Raw genomic sequence first — 17,206 nt, 5'->3', positions numbered from 1 at the left:
CGAATAACCTTTCATGAAAGCTGAGGTGGCGGCACCTATCCGAAAGGAATGGAGCTTAAATCTGGTTGTGTCAAGACCCAAAAAGGCAATTAGTCTGTTAAGTCGAGAATTGACAAAAGCATAAGATACCTGAGAATTGTTTGAAAATTGAAATAACAGAGCAACTGCATGAGGACAACTTCGCATGTATGCTAATACAAGGCAAGCTGCACAAGATATCGATTTAACAGTATGGCAATGGCAGCGGAGAATGAGTGTGAGAGGCGTTTGATCAGATTTGTGTTTGAAATTTTCCATCAAAATCTCCATATGGGACAACTGTTTAGCCGAAAATAAAACGTTGTGCGAACTCCCCTCAGATTTGAAAACTAATTCCCCCATACGAAAAAACCCAGCAAAAGCGAGTGAGAAAATTGCTTTCAACAAAATCTTTTGGGTTCTTATGGAAATAACAATTGGAACTGCGGATAATAACTGTTCCAGAATAGTGCTAGTAATAGGAAGGCGTGATGGAGAGACTGAGCAACCATTGAAGCTGTTTTAAGGACACCTTTTTTCTATTTAAACTATCTTGAAGTGCCTGGCGAATTTTTACCACTTTGTCTTGTTTGAAAATTGAAATAACAGAGCAACTGCATGAGGACAACTTCGCATGTATGCTAATACAAGGCAAGCTGCACAAGATATCGATTTAACAGTATGGCAATGGCAGCGGAGAATGAGTGTGAGAGGCGTTTGATCAGATTTGTGTTTGAAATTTTCCATCAAAATCTCCATATGGGACAACTGTTTAGCCGAAAATAAAACGTTGTGCGAACTCCCCTCAGATTTGAAAACTAATTCCCCCATACGAAAAAACCCAGCAAAAGCGAGTGAGAAAATTGCTTTCAACAAAATCTTTTGGGTTCTTATGGAAATAACAATTGGAACTGCGGATAATAACTGTTCCAGAATAGTGCTAGTAATAGGAAGGCGTGATGGAGAGACTGAGCAACCATTGAAGCTGTTTTAAGGACACCTTTTTTCTATTTAAACTATCTTGAAGTGCCTGGCGAATTTTTACCACTTTGTCTTCGGGTAAACGAAAAATCATATCATGAGAATCAACCTCTATTCCATAAATGGTAATTCTATTTGTTGGTAGCACAGTCTTAGATGCTTTAATGGGAACTGCCAAATGGCTAGCGACATTAAGGAAATTTTGTAAGGATTCAAGGCACAATGTAGAATTTTTGGGGCCTATAAAAAAGCAATCATCTATCATGTGGCTAAGGTGGGCCCCCATAATGAGACTCCATACCCCATTGTAAGGCTGAACTAAACCGTTCAAATGTTTGGCAGCTCATACTTAAACCCATCGGAAGGCACATATCCGCAAAATAGTACATTGACCCCCCAATTTGAACTGTAAAACCTAAAAGTTCATAGTCATTAGGGTGAATGGGAAGGAGGCGATATGCATTTTCGATATCAGCTTTTGCCATCAACGCACCCCTCCCCATTTTCTTAACTAATTTAACAACGTTATCAATGGAGTCATAAGAGACTAAAGTAAATGTTTCTGCTATGCCTGAATTAATGGAATTCCCTAGGGGGAATGAGAGATCATGAATTAACCGGAATGTTCCTTTTTCCTGCTTGGGAATAACCCGTAACGGTGAACACCGTAAGTTATTGAAAGGTGGATTCAAAAAGGGGCCCATAACTCTGCCTGCTGTTAATTCATCATTTATTTTCTTAATTAAAATATCCAGGTTCTTAGTGCAGGATGAATGATTCCTTGAAACACTAAAAGACCTAACATCCGAGAAAGGGATGCGGAAACCAGGGATCTTAATCGGCTGTTTTTTGTCGGCTTTAGCCGATTGATCTTTAATCTAGCCGATTGGTAAAACAATGAACCGGCCACTAAGGTATCACAAATCAATCTACTTTCGGCCGATTTACAATGAATTTATTATCAGGCCGATTGGTAAAACAATGAACCGGCCACTATGGTATCATAAATCAATCTACTTTAGGCCGATTACAAAGAGTTAATTATTACTCGTCGATTAAGAAACCCATCAAAGAGTCAATCATTACAATGAATACCTTCGGTTTATTTCATAAATAAACAACTTAATTGAGGTAATCATGCCAAGTACTCGAACACCTCGCAGAATGACACCAGGAAACGTAAATGAGATTTAACTGAATATAGTGATGGTGGCATTGACCTTGAACTTCAAGCATGCCCGTCGTCAATGGAAATTCCAAAAGCCGGAGTTCCTCCCACGTCCAATAAAGGTCAACCAAATTATCGGCAATAAAAGACCATATCAATCTGACGATTATACCTGACGATGGCAGAACAAAGAGTTTAATTCCCATATCTATAGAAATTATTTCAAACTGGGCGTTAATCCGAAATGCGTATTTCATAGCAAAAAGAAACATTGCCATCGAAAAATATGAACAATAATTGAACGATTTGACAGAACAGCAGGTACATGAAATGACAAAAAAATTATGTCGTGATTTTAATTGTTGTGGTGAATTTATTTCTTTAATAACCAGTGAAATTGAGAAAGAGATCCTCTCAGATATCCGAACTATTCCTGCTGCATTAAATCCCGACAATTGTATACTGGTAACACTAAAAATAAAACAAAACCGAATCACGACAATTGGCCACGTGACCTTTCGCACGTACAGCATATTTGATTATTTCCGAGTTCCGACTGTATACGGAAACTGATTTGTGCTACTTTGTTATTTATATACTTTGTTATTTTTATATATATTAACATGTGCTGACGAATAATATAATTTAAAGTAGGAATATGCAATGCAAGTTGCTGAAATAATAATATGACTATAAATGTCGATATTATAGCGATGTATGAATACAAGTATGCAATTATAAAGGTCTTGTTTATTCAGAGTTTCAGCTATTATTATCCCGAATACGTTATGCAATTAGTGAATTATGCAAATACTGTCGTGAATAGAGTATGCATAAACCAACATGTTTGTTGTTGAAAAGACGACTATCCGTTAGGCCTACCCGTGGCCGGTTCATTTCAAAATGGATTAAGAACCCTGGCGGAAACCTTGGGAAAAACCCTGACATAAGAATTCAGTCTCTTGGGAATCTTATCCTGCCAATAAATTTCGAAGCCTGTTATAACGTACTGAAGTTGGTACTCTTTCTGGTGGTTGGACCGTTTTTGCGAAATGAATACGTTTTAGGAGGAACAACCTCCAGGTTAGCAGGCATGGGTGGAGTTGATTTGACAGGCTGGGCCAAAGTGGGCGGTTGAGCTACCTGAGCAGCCATTCGAGGTAAACCTTGGGGAGTTCTTTGGGACACTGTCATTCTTGGTTGCATATACATACGAGTTGATACTGAGGTAGACTGGGGGCGTATTTGCTGTCTAAGCTGAGTGTACTCTGCCAGATTTCGTGAACCCCGGGCAAAACAGCGTGATTGGGGATGGTCGTATCCACAATTCCCACAAATGTGAGGAAAAATACAGTGGTGCCGTCTACAGCCTCTTGGGCCGTTAAATTCCCAGCAAACCCCCTGTCTTACTGGCGAACGTTTAACACCTTTGTCCTGGAGTACCATGGGCCTGGCAGCTTGCAAGCCATGCAAGGTTGTAGCCCGCAACCAAATGTCAGCATTTATTTGGTCCCACAGCGAAGGATGCAATTGTCGAAGGATGCAATTGTCGCAGACGATGGAATTGTGAATCATAAAAGTTAAAACTTTGGGTACCATACGTCTGGGCCAACTCGGTCATTAGCGCTGAGTAGCTCAGTAGGGCAGAGGCAGTCTGGGGTTCTTTTTTTATGACAATATCCATAAAGATTGCAACTGCCCTCTGCCACTGGGCGAAATTCAAAGCTTTGGATTTTTGGGCCGAGGAAATCTTTAACACGGGTTCGTCCTCACCCTCCACAATATTCAGTGCTAACTGAGTTAACACAGACTCAGGTAGTAATATTGAAAATTCAATAAAAATATTGGCCCATATATCAGCTTTTATCTTGTCTGATACATGACACAATATGGAAGGTGCGGTTGTGTAACATCTGAATTCGTCAAAAACATGTCAGCTGCATTCACTGCAAATATAGAAGGTGTTGGTGCTGGAGCATCCTGGGGCACTGGCAACGGTGCAGACGATGTTGACGCTGTAGTAACTGAGGCATCTGGTGGGGAGGAAGGCCCTACAGAAAGCGTTGTTGGGGGTTGGGGTACTACCAAGCCCCTCTCTAGCATCTTTTGTAAGATAATGTCAGACAATCTGTCCTCAGCCGAAGTCATACAAGTTATTTTCTTTGGTGTTGAGGCACTATCAGCCATACCATCTGTTGCTGTGTCGTCTTCCTCCTCACTCGTGGGGACATCAACAGGCCTTCTTCTCTTAGACATGATGTAACTGAAAAATAAATTGAATGACATAGCAAAATGACCAAGCAGGTGTAAAATAACAAGTGACCAAGTAGGTCTAAATTAACAAGTGACCAAGCAGGTCTAACGAATAAGTGACCAAGCAGGTCTAAATAACAAGTGACCAAGCAAGTGAGAACTAACAAATGACCAAGCAGGTCTAAAAATAACTAGTGACCAAGCAGGTCGGATTACAAGTGACCCTGTGGGTGCAACTTGAGACCAAGCAGGTCTAATTTAACAATACAAGTGACCAATGCAAGTTGGTTTGGTTTAACATGTGACCCAGCAGGTCTTGACTAACCAATGACCATGCGGGTCAGAAAAACAAGCCCAACACAGATCTAGTAGAATTACCCAACCTATAAAGTAACACCGAGCACCAAGTATAAAATTTGTCTCTCGAATTTTACTATTAAAGTTATGACACGGCTCTACATATCTGGGCAACAATTGGCTAATTACCACAAATTGCGGGTGAAAATCTTCTAATAAACGCTGGGCATAATCTAAAATATCCGAGGCTACCCTTGCAGGAGTCCTCAAGCCATTCAATATATCATTAGATCCAACATGAATTATAATGATATCAGCGTTTACAAAACGATATAAATTATTCCTCAGCCGATGGAACGATCCTGACTCACCAGTAAACCACCGTTCCCCCAACATACCACCTGGCATTTCCGAGCATTTAAACCTAAGTTCTTGTAGCTTTCATTACGATCCATGAACTGCCTCAAACGCTTGACATATAGCTTTATGTTCCAGGACTTTCAGAAATATCGATTTATCCTTTCCCAAAAATATAAGGGTTGGGAAATGGGCAGAAAATTAAAAAAAAATCGAAAAATAAAGGGCGATAACTCAGAATGAAACTTATATTTCTAGAATCGGATGGTCTTCAGGTATCCAAAAATGTAGGTCAAATTTGAAAATTTTGAAAAATAACAAAAATTATCTGTTAAACAAAATTTTTCATTTTTCGAACGCTACAAGTCAGCGACGAAGTTTCGAAATTTCGAAATTTTCAACTGCTATCGTCCGACAAAAAACTCAGGGTTTCTGAAAATGTCATTTGTATGAAAATAGGTACAGAATTGACGAAGCTACGGCCGTTTTTTAATTTTTTGGCACCGCACGAAATTCGGCCACTTCCGGTCTGCGCAGAAGTTTCAAAAATAGTTTATCAAGTAGCCACCACATGGTTTCCCAATAGAAAATTAGGTCCCATATCGGTATCTGTTAATAATAAGAATAATAATCTTAACAGAAACAATAAGCTTTCATATGAAATATGAAAGCTTAATAATAATTTTAGTAAATACAATAGTCTTTCAGACAAAAGTCTGAAAGCCTAATAAAGCTTCAAAGACCTGGCCATTGCCCCTCCATTCCATTATAGTTGGTCATGATTTTGTATATACCATAGTAGAAAAAATTCCTTATAAAAATCACAAAAAAATTGAACACAGCAGAAAGTATTTGGATGCATAGACTTAATTCAGTTTGACCAAATTGTTTAAATGAGGTAAATCCAGGGGGTTTCAAAATGATTCATAATTATGCATAATTTTCCTTCTAAATTTCATCTCATTTTTGTACGCTCACATTGAAATGTGGTCGTATATTATCGTCACCTCATCCGTCCACAATTGCTTATGGATGCTTTGGAGGCTATAGGTTAATATACGATTGACTTTAAATTTATACATGGTCATGAGACGAAGAAGGCTATTGATATTCAATGATTTCTGATAATTACAGCTAGAATTATGGTCCTTGATCACTTTGAAATATTCTGTGGATGGTCTACAGCCCAAAGTTATCAATAGTTATCATTCGAGAACACGAGAAAATTAGAAATAGTCTGTACATTCCCTTGTTTTTATTCATTTGGTCTTCGAAGGAATTATTAGTGAGCATAAATTCGCCAATGTATCTGTTATCATGCGGCACTTCAGACAGTTATACAGAAGGATAACTCAGGTTTTCCTTTTGTGTTCGTCACTTCCGATTGTTGAAACCTTTATTACGCATCTATCGTAACAATGATCTCTGTGTTAAAATTATATTTGGAACGTGTTTAACCAGTGCTATCACATATGTGATAATGACTGACACCAATATTGTCCTTTAAGTACCTAAGTCTATGATACCATGATGTCATAACTTGCTATGATGTGATAACAGACTTCCAGCCATTTTGTATACAATTCTTCATCCTTCAAGAAGTTAGTATTTTTTACGGACGAAACGTTGGATAAAGAGATGGTTTTTTTTTTATATTGTATTCTATTTAATATTGTATATTAACTTATTAATATCAAATGCATTGATTATGTGTTACATGTTTCTATTTATATGAAGTTTCTCACATTGAAATGAGGATGTATACTGTCAGCACCCCTGTCTGTCCGTCCATCGTTCACAATTGCTTGTATACTCTATAGAGGTTAAAGTTAATATCCAACTGACTTATAGTAATACACAGTGTTTAAGGTCATAAGACAACGAAGCCTGTAGATTTTCAATGATTTCAGATAATTACTTTAAAAAATCTTGTGGACGCTCTAGCGATCAAAGTGATCAACCGATTAACTTTAAACTTATACACAGTTTTTATTGACATGAGACAAAGAAGTCAGTTGATTTCCGGTATGACAGAGTTATGACCCTTTGATCACTTTGGAAAATCTTGTGGATGCCCTAGCGACCTAAGTTATCATCCAATTGACTTTAAATTTATGCACAGTGTTCAAGGTCATGAGAGGAAGTATCCTATGATTTTCACTATTTCTGATAATTACTGCCATAGTTATGACAGTGTTATACACAGTGTTTAAGGTCATGAGACGAAGAAGCCTATTGATTTTCAGCGATTTCTGATAATTACTGCCAGAGTTATGGCCCTTGATCACTTCAAAAAATCTTGTGGATGCCCTAGCAACCTAAGTTATTATCCAATTGACTTTAAATTTATGCACAGTGTTCAAGGTCATGAGAGGAAGTATCCTATTGATTTTCACTATTTCTGGTAATTACTGCCATAGTTATGACCCTTGATCAATTTGAAAAATCTTGTAGACATTCTCGAAACCAAAGTTATCAACCGATTGACTTTAAATTTATCTTATACACGGTGTTTAAAGTAATGGGGTGAAGAAGCCAATTGATTATTACTGCCAGAGTTATGACCCTTGATCATTTTGAAAAAGTTGTAGTGGGGCAGATATGTGAAATGGGCATGCACTTTCTTCATAAATGCGATATATTCAGTGAAAATACATTTAACAAGGTATCAGTATCATTCTATTTTTCAGAAACAAGTGATGGCCATCTAGTCAATCGCCTACCATGTCCAAAAGACTTAAACCGCTCCTCGGGCATGTGCTACAGTTACATCTGTTCAGGGGGATCACGTGGCTAAGTGGGTAAGACGCTGGCTCGCTAGCCTGGAGATCGGGTGTTTGATCCCTGCATTGGCCGAGAAAGTTCATCCAGATTTTCCGGCGTGGTTCTCCCTTGTCAGTGATGCAGACCCGTGTCAGAAATTCTCCAAGACACAAAGGTGCTGGCAAAATTATCAGCAGGAGACATGATCGCAATTGATGCTGTGTATCACTTTAAGTGCTTGACATCATTTTATAACATAGAATGGAGGTTTTCAGTTGTGACACCACCTAATCTTTGTAGTCTTTCACTATACAGTGTCTTGAGATCAGTGAGTTTGAAAATATGACTCCGGTCCCTACCTAATTGACCATATTCCTCAATATATGAAACCACCTCAGCAAATGCAAATGCGTCTCCATTAATTTGGTAACACTTCTTAGTCGAATATCATTGTTGAGATCTATGTTTGTTATAAAATGATGTCAAGCACTTAAAGTGACACACAGCATCAATTGCAATCATGTCTCCTGCTGATAATTTGGCCAGCATCTTTGTGTCTTGGAGTTCTGTAGCGATTTTTTGGACACGGGTATCAAAGGACATTGTTTCCGCTTTGTGAAAATCTCCTGTGGTTCCATCACAGAAAAGACAAGCTGGTTGATGCAGCTCGTCTGTATCCATGGGACATGCTGAAGTGGTTGAACTACGAAGGTGTTTTTTATGCGGTGATTGGGTCGTGTTCATACAAGCCTTTTCTTGCAGCTTCTTGGCTCTCTCCACTTTTGCTGCATTACACAGTCCTGACGTAACAACTTTTATGCCATCTAGCTTTATGCTTTACCATCGTTTTTTTTCATGCTATCACCATCATCTAGTCGGGATATGTATATGTAAGGCACTTTGTTCAATTCCTGAAAGACAGATAAATTAGTGTCCAGAGACGAGTAACCTGATGCTGATGGGCTTAGGGGTTCCATCATGTTCTTGACACAGAGCACAAATTTCCCAATTGGTCGGTTGAACAGATGTAACTGTAGCACATGCCCGAGGAGCAGCTTAAGTCTTTAGGACATGGTAGGTGACTGACTAGATGGCCATCACTTGTTTCTGAAAAATAGAATGATACTGATACCTTGTTAAATGTATTTTCACTGAATATATCGGATTTATGAAGAAAGTTCAGACATTTACTGAATATTTTTACAACACTATGGTGTGCATATATAACATGGTGATTGACATGAAATGTGGACTGTTTGTTTTTGATAAGTAATAGCTAATTTTCACTGAAATGGAACATAATGAATTCTTGACATCCATTTAGCAAAGAAGAAGGTGCAAATAATACATCCGTTCGAATAGAATTATGACCATTTTTAGAAAACACTATGAAGGAGAACATTATGAGTCTTCGTATGTGTTTTACTGGATTCCTAGACCTAAAAAACATAGGTATAGACATCAAAATCATTAAAATCGGTGCACTTACAGAAATTTTATGGACGAAACGTGTTTATGGCGGCCATTTTGAACTTCTTAATTTTTGGCGGGAACAGCTAGAGTAACATCGTGGTTCCCGTCATTTTTGAAATCAGTATACCCCAAAACCCCCATGGCCAAATTTTCATGCTTCTTTCCGGAAGTGCACAACTCGACCAAAAAATGTTACATATCTGCCCCACTATTGTGGAAGCTGCAAAGGCTAAAGTTATCTGATTGCCTTTAAATTTATATTTAGTGTTTAAGAATGCGTTTGCGAGAGAACCATGCAGGGACCGGCAATGATCTATAGTATTAAGATCAATAAAAAAATTGGGTGGCACTCAACCCGTTTAGTAGTAAATAATTTCCATTTTTGTCCAAAAATAACGATTTTCAACAAAAATGACGAAACATAAACCGCTTTTTTATACACTGAAAAGTGTAACATGGCACTGGAAACCAAATTAACGTGGGTTCCAGTTCCATTATCTATCTATCTATCTATCTATCTATCTATCTATATATCTGTCTAATAAGTATCTAATCACGAAAACTGAGCTCACAATTACACCGTTAAAATTTTGAAAAGCTTAATTTACTGTAAATGCCAAAAGAGCTGTTCCTGGTAAATACAATTAATCTCTTTAGACTATTTTTCAACATTTCATTAATTCAGCAATATAATCTCATGATCTAGTAGAAGGATGATGAATTTTTGAACAGCAAATCGTAAAAACTAAATAGTGTAGTAGTCATGTACATCTGTCTATACTTGACAAACGAATCAAGCGATATTTTAAAAAGGTAAAATCAAATAGTATATGAGCGTAAGGTTACTGTTGTAGCATACTCCCCGCAGTGTTTCGTTTGATTAGACCTAATCTGGTGGGAATTCGAGCTGCAGTATTTTGTACAAGTTGATTTATTTTTAAATATTAGCACTAGATGTTTCCACTAACATGCTGTTACAGTAGTCAATCCTTGAAAATACTAAAGAACATAAAAGTGTAGCAGCTGCTTCCTAACCAATGTTCCTGGACTGAAGATAACAGTTTCAACAAATTTCACTAATGTGACTGTCCATGCTCAAATTGGACCCTAAGAGGACTTCACAGTGTCTCATGGTACAAATATTGCATCTCGTACAACCACATCATTTGAACTTGTATTTTTCAGATGTGTATTTGGACCACATAAAATACATTCTGATTTACTTAATTCAATTAAATTTAATTTCAACATATTTCTTGTCATCCTATCTTTAATCTTAGATCTAGTATTCTAGTTCTATGCTTTAATGTCATGTGTACAATTAGGGGATGGAACAGTTTTTGAAAGGGAGAAATTTGCAATCAGCTGTATATCATCTTCATAGTTGTCCTAAATTCTTAGTATACATTACAGAAAAGACAGGTCCAAGGACTGATCCTTGTGGAACTCTGAATCATCTGGAAGTCGGTTGCTTGGGGCATTATCTGGCCTAATAATCCCGGCAATGAATGATTTTATTGGAAAAATGATGTCAAAAATGAAGTCATTTTCTTCAAGTTTGACCTTCAAATTTAATATGAAAGAAATCCGTGCCAGTCATTTTGTCAAAACCAAATATTAGTATTAGTGTAGTCCCTTACTTCCATTATTAATAGAATTGTCCTCAGCCCCGCAGTGGGTGAGATATAGCATCATGAAATTTATATGTTTTAACATATAGCAAAAACTACATCTCAAAATAAATTCCTCATAGCCTCAAATGGTTTCGGAAAAATTTAATAGTCCTATATATTGAAGTAGTAGACAAGATCATTCATAAAAAAATAATTTAAAAAAACAAAAAAATCAATAGGCAATTTATGGGAAATATTTGAATTTAGGGATTTTTTAAAGAAAAAAATGACGTTTTATTTTACTCTTAAATGGCCATAGTTTTTTTTTTAATTTAAGGATTTTTAAAAAAAAAAATGACGTTTTATTTTACTCTAAAATGGCCATAGCTGGTTCTCCGTAACTACAAGGTTGGTGAACCTCGTATTTCATTTGGGGTATATGGGGTACCCAATGACCAAATCTGCAAAGTTTGGTCAAAATCGCCTGACACCGCTTGTGGCGGTTTTTTTTTAATTTTGCATGATTCTCTCGCGAACTCATTCTTAAGGTCATGAGACAAAGAAGCCTCATGATGTTCAACGGTTTCGGAAAACTTGAACAGCCGAATTCATCGTATTACATGTTTTGTATAATAAAAGTCATTGGGAAGAACTACACAGCCATAACAATTCTAATGATTTTGTGATATTTACTTAATGGGTTTTTAGTGTCTGATAAATTAATTCATTTAGCGACAAAAGAAAGAATATGCGACAAACCTTGTGGACTTCTGGACTTTACTGATGTGGGCTCATGTTTAGTTGCAACATACCTTTTTTATTTCAGGGGTATAAATTTTGTGTTAAGTGCTTTAGTCTTTAATGTGGTGCCAACTGTCTTTGAAGTTTCATTCGTCAGTGCTATTTTGGTAAGGAAAATCTCTTTTACATATATCCATACCTTAGGTATTTACTAGTATCAGATTGATTGGATATGCTACAAGATTGATTGAAACTCTCATTAGTAATTCCTGTGACAACAACATTTTAGTTTGATATTTGATTATGAAGCTTTTTTTATACGCCCACATTTTCATGTGGACGAATATTGTCTTCGCCCTTGTCTGTCCTCTATTTTTATCCGATTTATCTGAATATGATTCAGATTCCGATGAAATAAATGAATCAGAAAGAGAACAGTATGCTCACTAGCAGATCAAGTTGATGATAATGCTACAAAAGACTGATTAGAAGACATTTGGAGAGATGTATGTGCTGGATAGGCAGAATGACAGGCCCCACTTTTGCGAAACCGGTCCTGTATGTAACATAGATGTCGTCTGCCTCGTTGTTTACATTCATTATATTAGCTACTGTCATGTTTTTTTTTTGTTTTTTTTTTAACTTTTTGAATACTTTTTATACGCCCACATTGAAATGTGGTCATATATTGTTATCGCCCCTGTCCGTCCACCCGTTGGTCCGTCCGTCTGTCCGGCATCCACAATTGCTTGTGGACGCTCTATAGGCTAAAGTTAATATCCGATTGCCTTTAAATTTATACACAGTGTTTGAGGTCATGAGACGAAGAAGCCTATTGATTTTCAGCGATTTCCGATAATTACTGCCAGAGTAATGGGCCTTGATCACTTCAAAAAATCTTGTGGACGCTCTAAAGGCCAAGGTTAATATCCGATTGACTTTAAATTTATACACAGTGTTAAAGGTCATGAGACGAAGAAGCCTATTGATTTTCAGCAATTTACGATAATTACTGCCAGAGTTATGGCCCTTGATCACTTCGAAAAATCTTGTGGATGCTCTAAAGGCCAAAGTTAATATCCGATTGACTATAAATTTTTACACAGTGTTTAAGGTCATGAGACGAAGAAGCCTATTGATTTTCAGCGATTTCCGATAATTACTGCCAGAGTTATGGCCCTTGATCACTTCGAAAAATCTTCTGGATGCTCTAAAGGCCAAAGTTAATATCCGATTGACTTTAAATTTATACACAATGTTTAAGGTCATGAGACGAAGAAACCTATTGATTTTCAACGATTTCCGATAATTACTGCCAGAGTTATGGCCCTTGATCACTTCAAAAAATCTTGTGGATGCTCTAGAAGCCAAAGTTAATATTCGATTGACTTTAAATTTATACACAGTGTTTAAGGTCATGAGACGAAGAAGCCTATTGATTTTCAGTGATTTCCAATATTTGCTGCCAGAGTTATGGCCCTTGATCACTTTGGAAAATCTTGTGGACGCTCTAGAGGCCAAAGTTAATATCCGATTGACTTTCAATTTATACACAGTGTTTCAGGTCATGAGACGAAGAAGCCTATTGTTTTTCAGCGATTTCCGATAATTACTGCCAGAGTTATGGCCCTTGATCACTTCAAAAAATCTTGTGGATGCTCTAGAGGCTAAAGTTAATATCCGATTGAGTTTAAATTTATACACAGTGTTTGAGGTCATGAGACGAAGATTCCTATTGATTTTCAACAATTTCCGATAATTACTGCTAAAGTTATGGCCCTTGATCACTTTGCAAAATCTTGTGACGCTCTAAAGGATAAAGTTATCATCCGATTGACTTCAGATTGATACACAGAGTATATTGATTTTCAATGAATTTTTATGACTTGAACAGTTAAATCCATGATATTAAAAGCTTTGCATACAAAACGTTAGCATGGGGCAGAACTTTACAAAAACCAAACAAATTCTAATAGTTTTCTGATAATTACTTCGTGAGTTGTTGCTCTTAATCAGATTTTAGTGTATTATAAAAGTAATAATATGCGACAACCCTTGTTGACTGTCGGACGATTTAGTTGCTGTGGGCGTATGTTTCGTTGCCTGGCTACCTATCTTTGGAATGTTTATGCTATATTGACCCTTTTAGAGTTGCATTCACACCCTAAACCACCATTAGGACCCTAAGTAACCAAAGTTTAAGAAACAAATTTAGAGTAGTTTTCGTGATAAAAGCGTCTGACTGAATAGGCACTAAAAAGGTAAATTCTAGATTTTCAGCGTCCCATAATCTATTGCCTTACGCATCGAATTTGTATCATTTGGATGTGATAAGAACGTCCATTATTCGTGCTATCCAATGAGACTTTATTTGTTTAGATTCGGTGAAATCCAAAGGTGAAATCACGTTTTTGGCAAAAAATCTTCATTTTTTTGCATTTTTTTTCGAATTATCGGATATTTTTTCGACTACTTCCTGTTTTGGGATCATTGTCGGGATAGCTTTAACAAGTTGTATAGATACTTAACTTCCTGTGCCAGAAGTGTTAGAAACATCCATTTAGTAGTTTTAGAAAAAAAGATAAATAAAAGAGCATTTTCAATAATTTCACTATTTTTCAACATTTTTCAAAGATTGAGGCCATTTTTGGACCACCTATATTATTTCAATGCTTTTATTTTTGGATTCACACCCTAAACCACCGATAGGACTCTGATTAAGAAAAGTTTAAGAAAAATCGTTGGCGTCGTTTTCGAGAAAAAGGCGTCTCAGAATCCACCAAAACGGAAAATACTAGATTTTCCGCGTACCATAATGTATTTCCTAACCATCGAATTCGTATCATTTAGATGTCATAAGATAGTCTATTCATGGGACTATCCGACGACACTTTAATTGTTTTGGTCCGCTAATATCTGACGGAGAATTCGAGTTTTTAACAAGAGCGCCATTTTTAAAAAAAAAATTTTTACCTTTTTTTTCGTTTTTTAAACTACTTCCGGTATACGAATCATTGTCGGGTAGTTTTAACATCCGGTTTTGGAACTTGAATGGGCACAGAGCTTTATAATGATATACTAAATTAACCGATCAGATAAAATCCCCCTTAGAAATCCTATGTTCAGAAGTGCCAAAAATGCAAAAATGTCAAAATATCGAAAATTAAATTTCAATAACTGACTACATATTATATATGGTTAGAATCGCTATTAGGTCAGGTTTTTCAATTTATAACTTTTTTTTGGAAATCTGTTAAAATAAACAAATAATAGAGAATTTTCCAAAATTTCACGATTTTTTGACTTTTTTCAATTTTCGGTCCCTTTTTTTTTTATCCTATTCCAGACGTTTCAAATTGTTATTTGATGGTTTCATGCACAAGACTACCGAAAGGACTCTCGATAGAGAAAGTTTAAGACAAATTCTTGGAGCAGTTTTCGAGATAAAGGCGTCCAAAAACGCTCCAAATCAGAAAATACTTGATTTTCAGCGTGCCATAGTTTGCTGCCTGGTCATAGTATCCTTATAAATTTGGTATCATACGACAGTCCAATCATCGTGCTACCCAACGATACATTAATTTGTTTAATCCGTTGAAATTGGACGGAGAAATGCCGTTTTTCCCAAAAGCACCCATTTTTTGCTTTTTTTTCAAAATATCGAGCATTATTTTGACTACTTCCGGTTTACGGATCGTTGTTGAAATTGCTTTATCCAACGGTCTGACAGTATGGCTGTACGATCCTGGAGTTTCAGAAAGATCGATTGATGCTTTCAAAAAAATATAAGGGTTGGAAAATGGGCAGAAAATTCGAAAAAAATCGAAAAATAAAGGGCGATAACTCGAAATGGAACTTATATTATTGTTATCGCAAGGTTGGTTCCCAAAATGTAGGTCAAATTTGAAAATTTGGAAAAATAACAAAAATTGTGTCGAAAACAACGTGTTTTCAATTTTCAATTTGTCATAGACAAATGTTCGAAATTGAAAAATATGAGATAGCCATTATCTCGGAAAAGATTCAGCCTTTCTGAAAATGTCATTTGTTTAAAAATAGGTTAAGAATTGATGAAACAACGGCCTATTTTCAATTCCGGGAAAAAGTCCAAAGTTCGGTCACTTCCGGTATGCGCAGAAGTTTGAAAAATAGTTTATCCAGGTCACCACATGGTTTCCCGATAGAAAACTTGGTTCCAGATCAATATCTGTTTCCGATCATGGAGAAATAGGCTCCCCCGGAAAAAAATAATAATAACTAGACCTGCAAGCAGCACTGAAATGGCTTTCAGGAATCAGACAGGAAGTGTGTTATACAATAGCCCATTTATCGAGTTACCAAACGATACTTTAGATGTTTTGATCCGGTCACACCCGACGGTGAAATCCCGATTGTTGCAAGAGCACCGATTTTTTTACTGTGGCCCTTTTGGACCATTTATACTATATTGAGGCTTTTAAATTTGGATTCACACCATAGACCACCGTTAGGACTCTAAGTAAAAGAAGTATAAGAAAGGAAATAAGAGATGTTTTCGAGATAAAAACGTCTGAATAGGGTCCAAAAAGGAAAATAATAGATTTTCAGCGTTTCATTATATATTGCCTAACCTGCGAATTTTTACCATTTAGATGTCATACGATTGTCCATTGTTCGGGCTCTCCAATGACACTTTAGTTGTTTTGATTCGGTGAAATCTTACGTAGTAATAACTTTTTTCGGAAGATCACCATTTTTTTCACTTTTTATGTTGGTTTTTTTCTTAAAATATCGGATATTTTTTGGACTACTTCCGGTTTTTGGATCATTGTCTGGATAGTTTTAACAAGTTGTTTGGTTACCTAACCTTCTGTACAAGAAGTTTCAGAAACATCCATTCAGCTGTTCTCCAAAGAAAGAAAAATAGAATAGCATTTTCAGTAATTTAAGGATTTTTTAACTTTTTTCCAAGATTGAGGCTCTTTTTGGACCACTTATATTATTTCAATGCTTTTATTTTTGGACTCTCGCCATAGTCCACCGATAGGACTCTAAGTAAAAGAAGTTTAAGAAAAATCGTAATTTTCATTTTCGAGAAAATAGCGTCTCAAAATGCTCCAAAACGGAAAACACTAGATTTTTGGTGTACCATAATTTATTTTCTAGCCATCTAAATCGTATCATTAGATGTCATATGATAGTCCATTAATGGGGCTATCCAACGATACTTTAGTTCCTTTGGTCTGCTAACATCTGATGGGAGAAATCAAGTTTTTAGCAAGTGCGCTATTTTTTAAAACTTTTTTCTTCATTTTTTGCATACTTCCGGTATGGAGATTATTGTCGGGATAGTTTTAATAACCGGATTGGCTTATCAAATAGCCACAGGGCTATGTAATGATATATTACATTGTCTGATCAGATAAAATGCCCCTGGGAAATCCTATGTTAAATAGTGCCAAAAATGCAAAAATGTCAATATATCGAAAATTAAATTTAAATATTTTAATACATATTATACATCGTTAGAATCGTAATTACGTCAGCTATCTAAATATGTAAC

At 36.4% G+C, this 17,206-nt stretch overlaps 1 protein-coding gene across 7 annotated transcripts in view; it reads left to right on the top strand.

Annotated features, from left to right (window-relative positions):
- The window catches only part of LOC126811175 (iron-sulfur clusters transporter ABCB7, mitochondrial), a 267,797-nt gene that overhangs the window by 81,645 nt on the left and 168,946 nt on the right, over nucleotides 1-17,206 (top strand). For all 7 annotated transcript variants that reach the window (XM_050536721.2, XM_050536720.2, XM_050536723.2 and 4 more), the window contains exon 5: nucleotides 11,750-11,831. In XM_050536721.2, the coding sequence (XP_050392678.1) occupies nucleotides 11,750-11,831 (82 nt within the window). The remainder of the gene's footprint in view (nucleotides 1-11,749; nucleotides 11,832-17,206) is intronic.

Source organism: Patella vulgata, chromosome 2 (genome assembly GCF_932274485.2).
Source record: "Patella vulgata chromosome 2, xgPatVulg1.2, whole genome shotgun sequence".
Taxonomy (NCBI): domain Eukaryota; kingdom Metazoa; phylum Mollusca; class Gastropoda; family Patellidae; genus Patella; species Patella vulgata.
Note: the sequence above shows the minus strand (reverse complement) of the source record. Positions and strands in the feature narration are given on the sequence as shown.